This window comes from Papaver somniferum, chromosome 9, assembly GCF_003573695.1.
Source record: "Papaver somniferum cultivar HN1 chromosome 9, ASM357369v1, whole genome shotgun sequence".
Lineage (NCBI taxonomy): Eukaryota > Viridiplantae > Streptophyta > Magnoliopsida > Ranunculales > Papaveraceae > Papaver > Papaver somniferum.
In genome coordinates, this window is record NC_039366.1 from 144,651,353 (window position 1) to 144,668,096 (window position 16,744).

At 37.5% G+C, this 16,744-nt stretch overlaps 1 protein-coding gene across 1 annotated transcript; it reads left to right on the forward strand.

Moving 5' to 3' along the window:
• Window positions 1-488: 488 nt before the first annotated feature.
• On the forward strand, window positions 489-16,397 carry LOC113312673 (type I inositol polyphosphate 5-phosphatase 8-like). Its single transcript, XM_026561408.1, has 11 exons — window positions 489-549; window positions 5,518-5,570; window positions 5,686-5,773; window positions 5,887-5,973; window positions 6,076-6,160; window positions 12,944-13,048; window positions 13,551-14,136; window positions 14,254-14,447; window positions 14,558-14,669; window positions 14,770-14,930; window positions 15,592-16,397. Exons 1-11 carry the CDS (start codon window positions 489-491, stop codon window positions 15,926-15,928), a joined length of 1,869 nt encoding a protein of 622 aa, XP_026417193.1. The 3' UTR covers window positions 15,929-16,397.
• The last annotated feature ends 347 nt before the right edge of the window (window positions 16,398-16,744 follow it).

Consider the following 16,744-nt stretch of genomic DNA (forward strand, 5'->3'; position numbering starts at 1 on the left):
TGAACGTTTTAAACCGTTTGGAAATTAATTCTAATTGTTTTAATGCGCGTTAATGAGACCTCTCTCACTTCTACCCTATATAAGTCGATCATTTTTTCATTTCAATTTGTGTCCAGAAGAGCTACTATCCTCTTTTTTTCGTCTTCTCCCCCTGTGTGGTCCTTTGTTTTCATTCTGTGCGCAATTGTTGTTGAGGTCGTAAGAGTGGGCAAGTACTGTAGTGCTAACAGTGCTTGCAACGGGCAGTTTTATCCTGGATACGACTTGACCACAGGGTATAAGCATCACTCATTTTTGAGGCGTACCGGTCAACTATCGTGTTAGGGACAGCATGTTGAACACGTGACTCTGTCCTCTATGTGTTGTCCATTTGAGTGTTCATTTACCTTCCAGAAATTAATAAATTTTATTCTAACATCTTTCTTGAGTGTTTTATTGTTACAGACGCAACAATCTTAACACGATAGTTGTTTTTTCTATCTGTAACAATGGGTAAGAACAATGTTGATGGATCAGCAAAATTTTCTGGGGAACTCATAAAGAAGATAAGTAATAATAACATTTGTTTATTTGATTGTTCCTTGCATTTAACTATTGCTCTCAACAATCATGGATGTAATTTGTGGAGTGAAAAAGCAAAAAAAAAATAAAAAAAATGGGTCAGCCATAAAGTTTCGAGTTTATCTCCTAACCTAAAGAGAATTTTCATAAACCCTTTTAGAAATAATGTAATAGACATCATGATAGTTACCCACGTAAAATTTCAGAATTTTTGGAGTCGTAAAAGTATTTTTCTCATATTTTACAAAACAGAGAAATGTTCCTGAAAAATTCTGACGAGCAGAAAATTTGTTGTTAAATAAATTATTATTTATGGGGAAACCATGAGTTTTTTGAAATGGTGGTTCAAACAAAGTTTGTAAATCTAGATGTTATCTTCAAAATTCATATTTTAGTTTCTGATTCGGAATTGTGGTTTGTGAATAAAGGTGTCATCTACAAGGGACATGGCGAATAGGCGCATGTGGCTGAAAATAAATCTTCCAAAGATGGCAAAGGTGATAATGTTAAATGGAACACTACACATAGCTCTCGTAAGAAAGGTACGTTTCGCATATCTAAATCTAGCATTACTTTAATTAAGGGAGATTGTTATGTTTGTAAAAAATGTGTAGACAACATAAAACCTTAATAAGCAGAAAGATAATGCTAATTTGGTTAAAACAAACTAGAGCGACCTTTGTGGAATGATAACCTATGTGAGAGACTGGAGTGGACTCTGAAGCCATTAAGCATGTTTGTTAAAACAAAGACCTGTTCACCTCTTATCTGAGAATAAGGGATGTTGAGAAACTCTATATGAGTAACTCATTTTCGACAGAGGTTGCATAAAAGGGAAAGGTCGAGCATAAGCTCATATATAAAACATTCTCACATTAAATGAATTTTCATGTTCCGGGCATATGCAAGCTAGAATCTTGTATCTGTTCTACTGAAGATGGTAAAAGATTTAAGATATTAAATTAATCAGTAAAACTTGTCGTAACTAAGGGCGGTGATTTTTCAGGCAACAGTTATAGGACTTAGGGTCTATATAAGCTTAATATGAACTCTGCTGTAATGAATAATTATGATTCTTCTGCTTATGTTTGTGAGTCTTTGAATGTTTGGCATGGTAGACTTGGACATGTAAATTATAAGTCTATGCTTAAACTAGCTAATGTAGGTTGCATGCCCAAATTTAGTTTGGAAAAGGAACACAAATGTGAAATATGCGTAGAATCAAAGTATGCTAGAAAACCTTTTAGCAAAAATGTTCATAGAAATTCTAAACCCTTAGAATTAATTCACTCAGACCTAGTTAACATGAAATCAGTTCAAACTAGAGGTGGTAAGAAATGGTTTATTACTTTTATAGACGACTGTACTAGGTACTGTCATATATATTTGCTTAGAGGTAAGGATGATGCCTTAGAAGCATTTAAGAGGTAAAAACTAGATGTTGAAAACCAATTAAATACTACCATTAAAACCATTAGGTCTGACCGTGGTGGTGAGTACATAACTCCTATAGGATATTTCTGTGTAGAACATGGCATAATACACGAGGTTACCCCTCCTTATTCACCTCAGTCGAATGGAGTAGCTGAACGTAAGAACCGCACCCTTAAGGAGATGATGAATGCCATGTTAATTAGTTCAGGATTACCTTCGAACTTGTGGGGGGAAGCTTTCCTCTCAGCCTGCTATATCCTGAACAGAGTACCTTTTAAAGGATCAGATAAAACTCCATACGAATTGTGGAAAGGTAGACAACTTTCTTTAGCATACTTTAAAGTGTGGGGGTGTTTGGCTAAGGCTCAGATCCCTAAACCTAAAGCAACCAAGATATGATCCAAAAACGGTTGACTATGTCTTCATAGGGTATCCTCAGCATACACCTGCATATAGATTTATGGTTGTGAATTCTGATGTTTCTGAAATTGGTGTAAATACTATTATGGAGTCTAGGGATGCTGTGTTTTTTCTTTAAAATCTGACTCTCGTAAGAGAGGTGTTGATCCCCTAGATGTCCCTTCAACCAGTAAGACTTTACCTTTAGAGGAAGATGAAGTAGAATTTGATCCTAGGATAAGTAAAAGGGCTAGAACCAAAACCTCCTTTAGACCTGACTTCATAACACTAGCAGAGTCTGATCCTCAGACTTTGTAGTGAAAGGTTGTGAAAAAAAAGTTTGTAAACTGAAAAAATCTTTGTATGGATTGAAACAAGCACCTAAACAAAGGCATGAAAAATTTGATCATGTAATGTTTTCTAGTGGTTTTAGAATCAATGAATCTGACAAGTGTGTATATACTAAGCTTGTAAATGATGCATGTGTGAATGTATGCTTGTATGTTGATGATATGCTTATACTTGGTATAAACATGGATGTAATTAATTCCACTAAGAACATGCTGAATGAGAACTTTGACATGAAAGACTTAGGCCCTGCAGATGTAATCTTAGGGATGAAAATTAGGAGAAATTCTAACGGTTATAGTCTTAGTCAATCTCATTATGTTGAATCTGTGCTTAGAAAATTCAATCATTTTGATTGTAAACCTGCTTATACTTCGTATGATCCTTGTTGTAAACTCAAAAAGAACATAGGTAATGGAGTATCACAACTTGAATACTCACAAGTTATAGGAAGTCTGATTATTTGATGAACTGTACTAGGCCAGACATTGCTTATGATGTGAGTAGGTTAAGTAGGTATACTTGTAATCCAGGGCAGGAACACTGGGATGCACTTTTTAGAGTGTTGAGGTATTTGAAATACACGTTGACCTTTTGTTTGAATTATGAAAGGTATCCTGCCTTCCTTGAGGGATTTTGTGATGCAAACTGGATATCAGACTCAGAGGAGTCTAAGTCTACGAGTGGATATGTTTTCACTCTAGCATGTGGGGCTGTTTCTTGGAAGAGTTCCAAACAGACCTGCATAGCTCGATCCACAATGGAATCTGAGTTTATTGCGCTACATAAAGCAGGAGAGGAAGCCGCTTGGCTAAGATTGTTTTTAGAAGACATTCCTCTCTGGCATAGGCCTGTGCCGGCTATATCTATACATTGTGATAATCAAGCTGCCATAGCTAAAGCTAAAGCAGCTACTATAATAAGAAGTCAATACATATAAAAAGAAGACACGATACCCTAAAACAACTAATCTCAAAAGGAGTTATTTCCATTGATTGGGTTAAGTCCAAGGAGAATATCGCGGACCCTTTGACGAAAGGTTTGTCCAAGGAGATAGTTAGTAATGCATCTAAGGGGATGGGGCTTAGGCTCATTAAATAAACTTTCCATGAAGGATACTCAACCTTGGTGACTGGAGATCCCAAGATCAAGGTTTCGAATGAGAAACTAATTTGTGGAGGGTCAAGGTAACACTATCAGAGAATTCATTCTCTGCCCCTTCCCTATGGTGTAGACGTGATAGTGTGACTGCATGTGAGGATGACTTTCTATTAAGTCTTAATGAGTTCTATAGTTTCAATTTTAGATTAAAGTGGGGTGTAGCAGTAAACACTCTTGATAGAACTCACCTATCTGAATGTGGAAGTGGGTCGCTTCCTATGAGAAGAGAGTTGATTCTCTAGAGCATTCGGAGAAACGGGATTTGTCCAGGGCCAAAAAGGACACAACGGCACGAACTCGACAACACCTAGAGAGATATCACGCGTGGTTATTATCGCGGATTACACCAAACGATGGTAGTTCAAGACATCGCGTTCACTGTCCATCAAGTAGTTCCGGCAATTTCTCACAAAGCAAAGGTTCAAGACCTCATGGACACCTCTTGCCTAAGTGGTATTTCTCGCTTTCTGTTTTCTGATTTTTTATCGGTATTTCATTCATGTGGGGGATTGTTAGAGAAAATGAGTTTATAAAATAGTTTGGTTTTTGGTCTTGGTGGGATTGGAACTTAGGATCTATTGGTCACTAAGGACACTAGCTCATTTTCACTATTTGTGAATGAACCTTTAGTCCCACATACGGAAAACTAAAGATGATACCTCTCCATAAGTTGAAAATTTTGATATTAGAGTGGCCCTTGGGTCATTAGCAATTTTGTGCGAGGGAGAGGACTTAGGCAATGGGCTAGTTGGTGCAATCACACATTTTCACACACGCGCGGTGCTTCGCACCGAAGCACGCACGCCGCCGCTGCCGTGCGTGCGTGCGGGCCGGGCCGGGCTCGGGCTCGGGCTCGGGTGTGGGTGTGGGTCAAGACTGATCTTTTTTGGCAAAACTTCTTTTGAATTTTTGAATTAATACTTAAAAGATTTCAAACAAAATAAATCTTTGGGCGACATTATGTCTATGCGTGAACGTTTTATATTTATTATGCATGAACGTTACATCAACATTATGATGCATGAACGTGTTATATTTATGATGCATGAACGTTTTATATCAACATTATGATGCATGAACGTTTTAGATCGACATTATGATACATGAACGTTTTAAACCGTTTGGAAATTAATTCTAATTGTTTTAATGCGCGTTAATGAGACCTCTCTCACTTCTACCCTATATAAGTCGATCATTTTTTTCATTTCAATTTGTGTCCAGAAGAGCTACTATCCTCTTCTTTTCGTCTTCTCCCCCTGTGTGGTCCTTTGTTTTCATTCTGTGCGCAATTTCTGTTGAGGTCGTAAGAGTGGGCAAGTACTGTAGTGCTAACAGTGCTTGCAACGGGCAGTTTTATCCTGGATACGACTTGACCACAGGGTATAAGCATCACTCATTTTTGAGGCGTATCGGTCAACTATCGTGTTAAGGACGACGTGTTGAACACGTGACTTTGTCCTCTATGTGTTGTCCATTTGAGTGTTCATTTACCTTCCAGAAATTAATCAATTTTATTCTAACATCTTTCTTGAGTGTTTTATTGTTACAGACGCAACAGATTTTGTGTAGGATTCTTGAATTAATATTTTACTCTTCTTTCTTTTATGTGTTCAGTGATCTTTCTCAAAGTTGATGAGATGAGGCAAGAATTCGGTACAAATCAAAGGGTATGTACTTATGAATATTTTGGATTAACTTTTTTTTTCGTTCTTTGGTTGTAGCAGATCTTAAAATGATACGAACTAACACAAGTATTGATTGTTGTTTTTCTTTTCAATATAGTCATCTTCATGGCCCAAAACAATTGTGAGAAAATGGTTGAATATGAAGACTAGATCTGATGAGTTTCATTCTGATTATACATCAAAAGGTTACTAATTACTTCTTAGTTAATTTTCTGTTTTTCTTTTCTTTTACTCTTAACTGTTATCTTTTCAATCTGAAATTTCTAACAGTTTTTTTTTCTTTATTGTATTTGTGTAGGAACAGCACCGGGTACAAACGAGATGAGAAGGAAGAGTTGCTCAGATGGAGATAACTATGTTATGATTCCAAGAGACGTCTCTAGAGGTATACATACACAGTTTCTTACTCGACCAGATTAACGAAAATTAGATTACTGATGTATCTTTTGAGGTCTGATAGTATTCATATTGTATTAATTATGGTCAGGATGGCAAGTCGAGTGGGAAAGTCTAAAAAGACCAAGACCATTCGAACAAGAAACATCCACTGCCACCAATAATCTTAACCAAAGGTAACCACTAGCTAGCTGACAATCATTTTTACGCATGAATTCTCACCTTTTTCCAAATGACGATAAATATGGCAATCTTAATTATCCTGGCGTTTTTAGGGGCCACCCCAAAGGATTTAGGGGTCATCAATTTATACCCAGCCAAAGACTCTAGTTAAGGGGTACCCTATATGATATTGAAGTTACATAAATGCCCTTCTGGTAAAACTGTATAAAAACAAAATCAAAAACAATTCTATTCATTTCAACTCTTCTTCTTCCAGTTTCATATTATCTTCCGATTGTGGAAGAAAAAAAAATTTCCTCGTTCAACCTAAACATCGCCGCGAATCGTAAAATCAAAACATCGTCGATTCGATTATAAAACAATGGATAAGAGAAATGAAACCCACAGACCTAGAACCAAAAATGTTGCTCGGGGTATCGATCCAAACATTGGAATTTTAGCAAGAAATAAAGAAATTCTTGCTGCAAATGAAGAAGAACGCGAAGAACAAGTACCCGGCAATGTAGTCGGTGGTGGCGATTCCGAGACTCAAACACTTCGTCAGCTTCAAATGGCCCCAATGAGGTAAGAATCTATCATTTTTGGGGTTTATTTCGCTTTAATTCATCGAATCGAGAAAAAAAATTTCTAGGGTTTTCGGTTATTTATCCAGATTCAGACGATATGCATGCTCATTTACTTCCGAATGTAGTCGTGTTCTTCATTTTTCAAGAACATCGACAGTATTCGGAAGAAAGATTTGATGATTATCTGCCGAATATTGGTGGCCATATCTTCCTGGATACAAACTGCTATTAATCGGTAGTTTAATGAATTTTTTGGCTACCGAATATATTTAAGTAGACACAAAGTATTCGGAAGGACACTCACTACCGAATGTATATATTGAAAAAATCTCAAAATTTCTGATATAGGAAAAATCCCATTTTGGGGCCAGTATTTATTCGGAAGACAATATAATTTTTTACACCTCCGATTGTGTAGGATAAAATTTTAGAGTTTCTGAACTCCAGTTGATGAATATTCGGTTATAAACATGTTTAGTTATATTCCGATTGTTTTTCATTCGGAAAAAATATGTGTCTTCTTACTTCCGAATTTGTACATTCGGGTTATAGATGTGCACTTTGTCTTCCGATTGTGTAGGATGAAAAATTTACAGCTTCTGAACTCCAATTGATGTATATTCGGTTGCAAATATGTTTACTTAGCTTCCGATTGTTGTGTATTCGGGAACAATATGTGTCTTCTTACGTCCGAATGTGTACATTCGGGTTATATTTCCATACTTTGTCTTCCGATTGTATAGTTTGTAAATATTGTTCCTTTCTTTGTTGTTTAGACAAAGTCGAGAAGGGAGGAAGAAAGTGACAGCTAGTGCTAGGAGGGAAAGGAGTGCCAAAGATAATTCAGGTGCTCAACAAAGCGAACAAGAACAAAGCAGTCAACAAGGAGTGCAACCAACTGTTGAACAACAAGGCAGTGGACAAGGGATGCGACCAAGTGTTGAACAATCCACTCAACAAAGTGCAGGACCAAGTGTTGAACCAGTTGATCCAGTGGCAAGAGTATAAGAAGAAGGACAACCAAGTGGTACCCAAAAAGCCAAAAAAGGAAAAGATGTTGTAAGGAAGGATATTGCTAAGAAAGCATCACATCTTGTCCCTCAGCACTTGAAGAAGAAGGGTATTCCAGCAGGCACAATCCTTGGACTACCAGCGGATGGAGGAAAATTGCTATTTGGATACAAAGACTCATGGGCCAGAGAAATATATGAAACCGAGGTAATAAAATTACTATTTTTTATTAATGTATTGTCTATGTGTTATATCGTAATACTTGTACTAATAGGATCATCAAGATGCGGTCCGTCTACTCAAACCTACCGCCGCACCAACAAAAATGCTTGCGTGGCCTTTATCCGGTGAATGTGAAAGGTTCAAGACAATTGTTGCCAACTCGGGGTTAGCTAATGCCGCCGAGAATTCATTGTTGGAACATGATCGTGTGGCCATATCGGCGTTCGTGGAGAGAATGTATCCTGAGACCGATACTTTCCATATGCCGTTTGGGGAGATGACGATTACCCCGGATGATGTTGTGCAGATTCTTAACCTTCCCGACCAAGGCACAGCTGTGAAGTTTAACTACACAAAGCAGTTAAGTTGGGCACAACTTTATTCTCTAACTAACAAGTGCTTAGGTTGGGATGAAGAGACAGCAACAGCAGAGTTTAGGAGGCATGCAAGTTACAGAACAAGACAGATCAACATTACAGCTTTGATGAATATGTTTCGAGGCACCTTGGAGAAGGAAAAGAATGGAACGTTAACTGATGAGCAAGTGAACCACGCTGCCACCGCATATCTCCTTTGTGTATTGGGATGTGTCATATTCCCCAATACTTCTGGCAACCGGATCGACGCCAACCTTATACAACTTTTGGATCCTCTCCATGAAGTCGGTGACTATTCTTGGGGCACGGCATGCCTAGCATTCTTGATGGAAGAGTTGAGAAAGGCTTCGAGGCTAGGAACCTGCCAAGTTGTCGGGAATGTGGCTCTATTGCAGGTTTTTTCTTTAACTATATAACTCACTCTATAGTTATTCAGTAGACAATACATATGATGCATATCCATAACTCCAAATGACGCATATTCGGTAGGAAATTATCCATCTCTTTTCCCGAATGTTGGTTATTCGGTGGTTAAGTACTTACTTTGTTTTCCGATTATATACAATCGGAAATATTCTTTTGATATTAGAACCGAATATACAGGCCAGAAAAGCTACAGGTTACTGAACTCCAAATGACGCATATTCGGTAGGAATTGATCCATCTAATTTTCCGAATGTTGGTTATTCGGTGGCTAGGTACTTAATTGTTTTCCGATTATATACAATCGGAAATATTCTTTTGATATTAGAACCGAATATACAGGCCAGAAAAGCTATAGGTTACTGAACTCAAATGACGCATATTCGGTAGGAATTGATCCATCTTATTTTCCGAATGTTGGTTATTCGGTGGCTAGGTACTTAATTGTTTTCCCGATTATATACAATCGGAAATATTCTTTTGATATTAGAACCGAATATACAGGCCAGAAAAGCTATAGGTTACTGAACTCCAAATGACGCATATTCGGTAGGAAATGATCCATATATATTTTCGAATGTTGTATTCGGTGGATAGCTACTCAGTTTTGTTTCCGATTATATATAATCGGAAATTATGTTTGGAAATTACTACCGAATATACACAATCTATTTACTAAAACTTGGTTTCTTATGTATATAGGCATGGATCTATGACCACTTCCCTATCCTGAAGTTGGCCGGAGAGAACCCGGGGTGGTGCAAAGGTACTCCTAGAGGAACAAAGTAATATTTGAAGACAACCGTTCTAGGACAAAGGAGCAGCAGTTGATTCGCATGAGGGAGATTTTGGACCAATTGAAGGCCTCAGACGTATGCTTTGATCCATACAAGGAAGATCGAGTCAGTGGGCATATAAATGTTCGGTCGGACTTGTCCCTTTATTTTGGACCATTGTGGCACCCCACAGGATATGTGATGTATAACCCCTCTAGGGTGATGCGACAACACGGGTATATACAACATCAACCTCTGGAGAAAATGGGGGATTACTACAAATTGGAGTTGGAGTTGTGTTCTTCTAGTGGTGAAAATCTCACGATTGTTCACACAGGCCCACCTACTGTTCTTGATAACTGGGATAAGAGGAATGACTTCATTATCGACACTGGTAGACGAACCATCCGAGGTGATGAAAATTCTCCAGACTATATGAGTTGGTATAACAAGGTATCACATCCTTTGGTTATCCGTGAAATCAAATCCAACACTACTCCGGCGGGTTCAAGTTATAATTGTATCATCAAAGACAAACCAGCTGGTTATGATAGACTGGTGCGTGTTCTTATATTTTTGTTCATTTTATATTATTCCTATAAATCTTAGGTAATTACCGTTTGATGTTATGTCATTACGTATAAAAAACAGGTGAATAGGTTCAAGCGTGTTTCCAAAATGTTAACTGCATGCTTGAAGAGCGGAGATCCCATGCCAGCTGAGAAGATCAAAGAGGCTAGAGATCTAGTTGATAATATGGATAACGAAGATTATGCTGCCCAGTTTGGGGAGAAAGTCACGAAGAGGCATCAGCCCAAGGTGGCAGTATCAAAGACGGGTAAAAGAACTCGAGCCTGAGCTGCTCCAACTGAAGCTGCTCCAACTGAAGGTGCTCAACTGAAGGTGCTCAAACCCGTGGTCGTGCAGGACTGGGAGGTAGTCACGGTCGTAAAGTAAAGAAGAGCAGATAAATGACAATGATTTTTGTTGTACATTCGGAAATTTGTTTGGGTAACTAAGTTAGACAAGTTCAAATGACAATGATTTGTGTGGTATATTCGGAAGTTTTGGTAACTAATTTAACTTCCGATTATTTCAAAGACAAAATTTGAAAAGTATAAGTTTTTCCAAATTCTGATTTTTGGGCCATCGTACATTCGGAACTTTATAAAAAACCTATCCTCCGAATATCACAAGTTCAAAACAAACCACGCCATGGCTCCAGGTGGTTCCAAGGGCCAATATTGAAGGTTAGACATCCCATATTCGGAAGTTTTGGTAACTAATTTAACTTCCGATTATTTCAAAGACAAAATTTGAAAAGTATAAGTTTTTCCAAATTCTGATTTTTGGGCCATCGTACATTCGGAACTTTATAAAAAACCTCCTCCGAATATCAAGTTCAAAACAAACCACGCCATGGCTCCAGGTGGTTCCAAGGGCCAATATTGAAGGTTAGACAGCCCATATTCGGAAGTTTTGGTAACTAATTTAACTTCCGATTATTTCAAAGACAAAATTTGAAAAGTATAAGTTTTTCCAAATTCTGATTTTTGGGCCATCGTACATTCGGAACTTTATAAAAAACCTATCCTCCGAATATCACAAGTTCAAAACAAACCACGCCATGGCTCCAGGTGGTTCCAAGGGCCAATATTGAAGGTTAGACATCCCATATTCGGAAGTTTTGGTAACTAATTTAACGTCCGATTATTTCAAAGACAAAATTTGAAAAGTATAAGTTTTTCCAAATTCTGATTTTTGGGCCATCGTACATTCGGAACTTTATAAAAAACCTATCCTCCGAATATCACAAGTTCAAAACAAACCACGCCATGGCTCCAGATGGTTCCAAGGGCCCATATTGAAGGTTAGACATCCCATATTCGGAAGTTTTGGTAACTAATTTAACGTCCGATTATTTCAAAGACAAAATTTGAAAAGTATAAGTTTTTCCAAATTCTGATTTTTGGGCCATCGTACATTCGGAACTTTACAAAAACATTATCCTCCGAATATTACAAGTTCAAAAAAAACTGTTTCCTGGAACCAAACAACACCATAATCGGAAAGAAAGTTGACTCATAAAATAACCGAATATTACAATCGGTAGGTTGTTTAACAAAATAATCTACCGATTTCGTATAATCGGCTAGTTTTTATATTAATAATACTCCGATTACATCCATTACATAAAGTTCAAACGGCCTTAACCTTACAATTTCGTCAAAAGCACCTAAATCCATACTCCTAATTGACCATAAAAGTATTAAAACAGATCATAACTTCCAGTGACCATAGAAATTGTCCTTCTTGATTTTGTAGCATCCTTCATGTTCAAATCGTTTCCCGTAGAGGTCCACATACCGGCGATCCGCAAGATTTCTCTGAAATTACGAATGAGTAACAAGTTAGTACTAACTTTTGTTAATGTGAATTGGAGTTACAGAGATACTTACTCGTTTTTCATACGTCCACCAAGGAAAAGCGTTCCTAACAAACCGTTCCTCATCTTCAAGTTTGTCAATCTCCTTATCTAGCGCATTCTTTCTCATCTTAATGTCATTGGATGATCTTCGAATTCGATTACCATCTAAGGCCTCAAATACCATTAAGATACGGTTCCATATCTGCTCTTCGGATTCCGATTTGTGGAGCTTGTGAACACGATCATGAGTAGTTACCACAACCCACGCTCTATAAATAGCACAATCTTCTTCTTCGGCAAAAGCAATATCCATGTTTTTTGTTATGAAAATTAAAACTGAAGAGAGGAAAGAGTTTGGTGCAATTGGGGTGATAGATATGAGTTTCTTTATATAGGTTTAGGGTCCAACGGCTCTTTTTGTTTTTCCCAAAAACTCCAACGGCTAATTTGACGAAAGTTGAATGTGGAGAAACCAATAATCGGTAGGTATTGGATTTAGCATATCTACCGATTATGGTAGCTTTCAAAATTTGAATTTGCGGCAACTTATAATCGGTAGGTTTTGTAATATATTTAACTCCCGATTAACGCTGAATCCAAAACACGAACCAAGAAATACTGCACCTCGTATAATCGGACGTCTGGTAAATATTTTGGCCTCCGATTGCATTCGGAGGGTAACAATGTTATCATATCCTCCGAATATATAAGGGTAATTTCGCCATTACGAATTACGCGAGATAAGGGCTGGCTACATTTTCCCTTTGGGTGACCTTTTTTGTTTTATTGTTGGCCCCTAAATCCTTTTGAGTGGCCCTTAAAAACGCCAGGTTAATTATATTTGTTGTTGATAATTTTGGTTCCATTTTTATTAATTGGCATAAAGTTCATAAACTTTTTAGCTGTGTTTTCACGAGAAGAAGAGTATAAATTAATCAAATCTTATTTTATTTTATTTTCTTTCGGTAAACAGGTTGTTTGTGGAGACATGGAATTTAGGAGGAAAATCACCGCATGAAAGATCAAACATTAAAGATTGGCTTTGTACAAATTCTCCGGCTGATATTTATGTTCTTGGGTATGTATACTCCAAAACCTACCATATACCTAAATGTTGTCAACTTAGGAAGCCAAGACAGTGCGAAATTGGTTGCGTACCCGTGTTTATATCTACAACCTGAATTTCGAAAGTTGTTTGAAACTTGGGTCACAAAAAATTATCAACAAACACCATCAATTTAGGAAAACACTCTTTTTGAAGTTATGAAAACATTGGGCATCAGTATCGACTTAGTCCAAATTATAAAGCCAAGACCCTTCAAAACTGCAGGATTGTACAGTTCAACACAAATAGATCCTAGATGTGCTTGATCTGGGACCCACATAAAATAGTGCCCCCAGCTCATACCCTTAACAAGCTTGCTTTTGAGCTCTGAGTACAGAATACACAGCAGATCGTACTCTCCCTGGTCAAATTCGTTATTGACCATTTTACCCTTCAATTTGGTGGTGTTCAACAGTACTTTCTTCATTTGTCTATGGGCAACCTTGTGAATTTGACTGAATGTTTGTTCATACAGGTTTCAAGAAATTGTCCCGTTAAACGCAGGGAATGTATTCGGTGCAGAAGATAACGGTCCCGCTACCAAGTGGCTATCCCTTATACGTCAAGCTCTGAACAGTACAGATGAAAAAGACACTGAAATTCTAGAAAATTACAATAATGATACTTATAAACAACAACAAACATCAGAACTGATCACTCTGAAGCAACAACTACAGTCTTCTTCTACTTCTCCTAATCAGTTTGACCAAATTCAGCAACAACCTAACCAGCAGACTAAACCCAGAACCAGTTTCTCTGACTTGTTATCCATGGACCATGACTTAGAAATTGATGAATTATCATATGAACCTTATAATTTTTCATCAAATTCTACTTCAAGTTCAAATTCAAGTTGTGAAGGTTCACCTACTCCACCAGCTGGATTATCAACTAGGTTTGGGAGCAACCGTTCGATGGGTAATCGTTATTGTTTGGCTGCAAGCAAGCAAATGGTTGGGATATTTTTATGCGTATGGGTTCGTACCGATCTTTATCAGCATGTTAGTAATTTGAAGGTTTCCTGTGTTGGTAGAGGCATCATGGGTTATCTGGGTAATAAGGTAATTTAGCAACCATTTTACATTTGTTTGAAAGTAAAGACCACGCTTTTTTATTTAACTGTCTCAATCTCTTCGCATGAACGGTTGCTTATGCTTGGGTTTTGCGTCTTCATTCAGGGTTCAATTTCAATAAGTATGACGCTGTACCGGACCTCGTTTTGTTTCGTGTGCACCCACTTGACATCTGGTGAAAAAGAAGGTGATGAAGTTAGAAGGAACGCTGATGTTATGGAAATATTAAAGAAGACGAGGTTTCTTAGTTCGCGTAAACTTCAAAACGAAATTTCTCCTGATAACATCATGCGTCATGAGTAAGTTCTTCTTTGGTTTTATGCACTTATTTATTTTTATGTATTAAACTTTGCGATTACGAAAATAGTTCCCAGTGTTAATTGAGATGGATGTTAATATTGATTTGCAGTAAAATTATTTGGCTTGGGGATTTAAACTACCGACTCTCATCACCTGGTTGCGTTGACACTCATGAATTATTAAAGAAGAATAACTGGCAAGCACTTTTAGAAAAAGATCAGGTTAGAAACAAAACAAAACAAAACAATACAAATTAATATGCTTATCAATACAAAATTTAATCAATTAACTAACAGTTTTCGTGGATTTGGTATGGTGCAGCTAAGAATTGAGCAGAAAGCAGGACGGGTATTTCAAGGGTGGGAAGAAGGAAGGATACATTTCGCACCAACCTACAAATATTTAAACAATTCGGACCGTTACGTTCTACTCCAAAACAACACTACCTCCAAATCTAAAGAAAAACGACGCGCTCCTGCCTGGTACGTAATCGCTAGCCAATTTCGATCCGTGCTTAACTTGATATATTCTATCAATTAGTATCGTAAAAACACAAAAACACAACTAGGTGCAAAATATTAGACATGGAACATGGATATGTCATTGAACAAGAAATTTTTTATTGCAATAAGAAGAAAGAACGGTAGGGTATTATTAGTTTATTATCAGTGTATAGCTTTTAGTGTGCACGCTCTCTGCACTACTCTGATTAATGTTGGGAAACTAGTTAATTTATAACTTTCTAACAGAACTAGGAAGGTTCCTTGAGTTCCCCTTTAGTTGGACATCCTCTGTGTGATCAGTCCAAGTTGATTAAGTAGTAATAGAAATCAATAATACGAACATCGACGAATAATAATAACCTCGTATCCGTATTCGAAGTATAAACCACTACACATGAGGGAGGAGGAAGCATAAACACTAATGATTATTATTCGGTTCTTCGTGAGCACATGCTCAAGCCTTTAGTTTAGCATATTACAAACAACTACTATGGTCTAGTTAGTTAGACTGTCACAGAGGTTAATTAGCTATAGATCATTAGGTAATAAATTAAACGCATGTTCTTTTTTTCCTTAATAAATTAGTTATAATCGAGAAATTGAATGATGATTAACTGGATATAATTTTTCAATGGAACAGGTGTGATAGGATACTGTGGAAAGGTGAAGGAGTGGAACAGATGTTGTATGTGAGAGGGGAGTCAAGATTCTCAGATCACAGACCTGTTTCTTCTCTATTATCTGTACAATTTGAGAATCATCTGTCATCTAACAAGACCAAGATTATCAGGCCAACGACCGTAACAACGACGTCATCTCAAAAAATAAAATCACACCAGCAACAACAGCAAGTCGATTATCAACAGAAAAGTCAGAACCCACAATATTCTTTCATCAGCGATGGGAATATGAATGCTCATGCCATCAACATGCGTGGTAAAATTTCAAGCCGAAAAGTTGTTGCAGCCAGCTGCTAGCTTAACTAAAAAGTTACGGATAGAGAGGAGAAACATAATCGTATATATATTGATAAACAAGGGTGTTGTGCCAGACTGAATCGTCACTCCAAGCATTAGATCGACCAATCCTCAAGGGTACAGAACAAACACTAAAAGAGAGAGAGTAGAGACCAAGCTTATGATGACCAGTTATTTCTTCGGTTTTTTAATTAGGACACAGAGAGAACTAACTGAAGGCGTGACTCCTGTCAGAGCAACTTGGATACATATAAATATGAGAGTTTTTTAGGGGATAAGCAGTAATGTCAGGTCAGGTAGAGGTGATACAACATTTTTACAAGCATGACGAAGCACACTAACCTGATGAAAAGAAGAGCTGAAATTAATAATGAATATGGAAAGATGATGATTATGAATAGAAACATGTTCTGCCGCTTAAGGGTCGGAACTTAGGCGTATTTGATTGTTTTGATCAGTGTGTTGGATAACTAACTAGTTGAAGTCTCGAAAATGATACGTCCCCCACCCCCTTCCCCAATCCCCACTCGTTTCCCCCGCCTATGTGTCATGCAAGTATTGGTTAATCCAATAATAATGGGACCCACTGCTAATCCCAATCCAAAGGATCAATGGCTAAGATCATTGTCACCTAATGGTGGAAAAAAGTGGGGAAGGATAGCAGCTTCCACAAAGTCTGCTTTCAGCAGAGCGGCTTCTTTTGTTTATTTTTGTTTCTACAGAGAGAGAAACAAGTTTTTGTAAACTGTCTTTCTGTAAAATGTACAGATGCTTGATTCATGACAACCAGCAGTGTGATAATCTTTCTTAGAGCTT

Bases quoted from the DNA above. Each gene is read 5' to 3' on its own strand.
- LOC113312673 (XM_026561408.1), top strand. From the start codon at position 489: ATGGGTAAGAACAATGTTGATGGATCAGCAAAATTTTCTGGGGAACTC. The intron at 13,049-13,550 runs GTATGTATACTC...TTGTTCATACAG, and splicing joins GCTGATATTTATGTTCTTGG to GTTTCAAGAAATTGTCCCGT. The intron at 14,931-15,591 runs GTACGTAATCGC...TCAATGGAACAG, and splicing joins AAACGACGCGCTCCTGCCTG to GTGTGATAGGATACTGTGGA.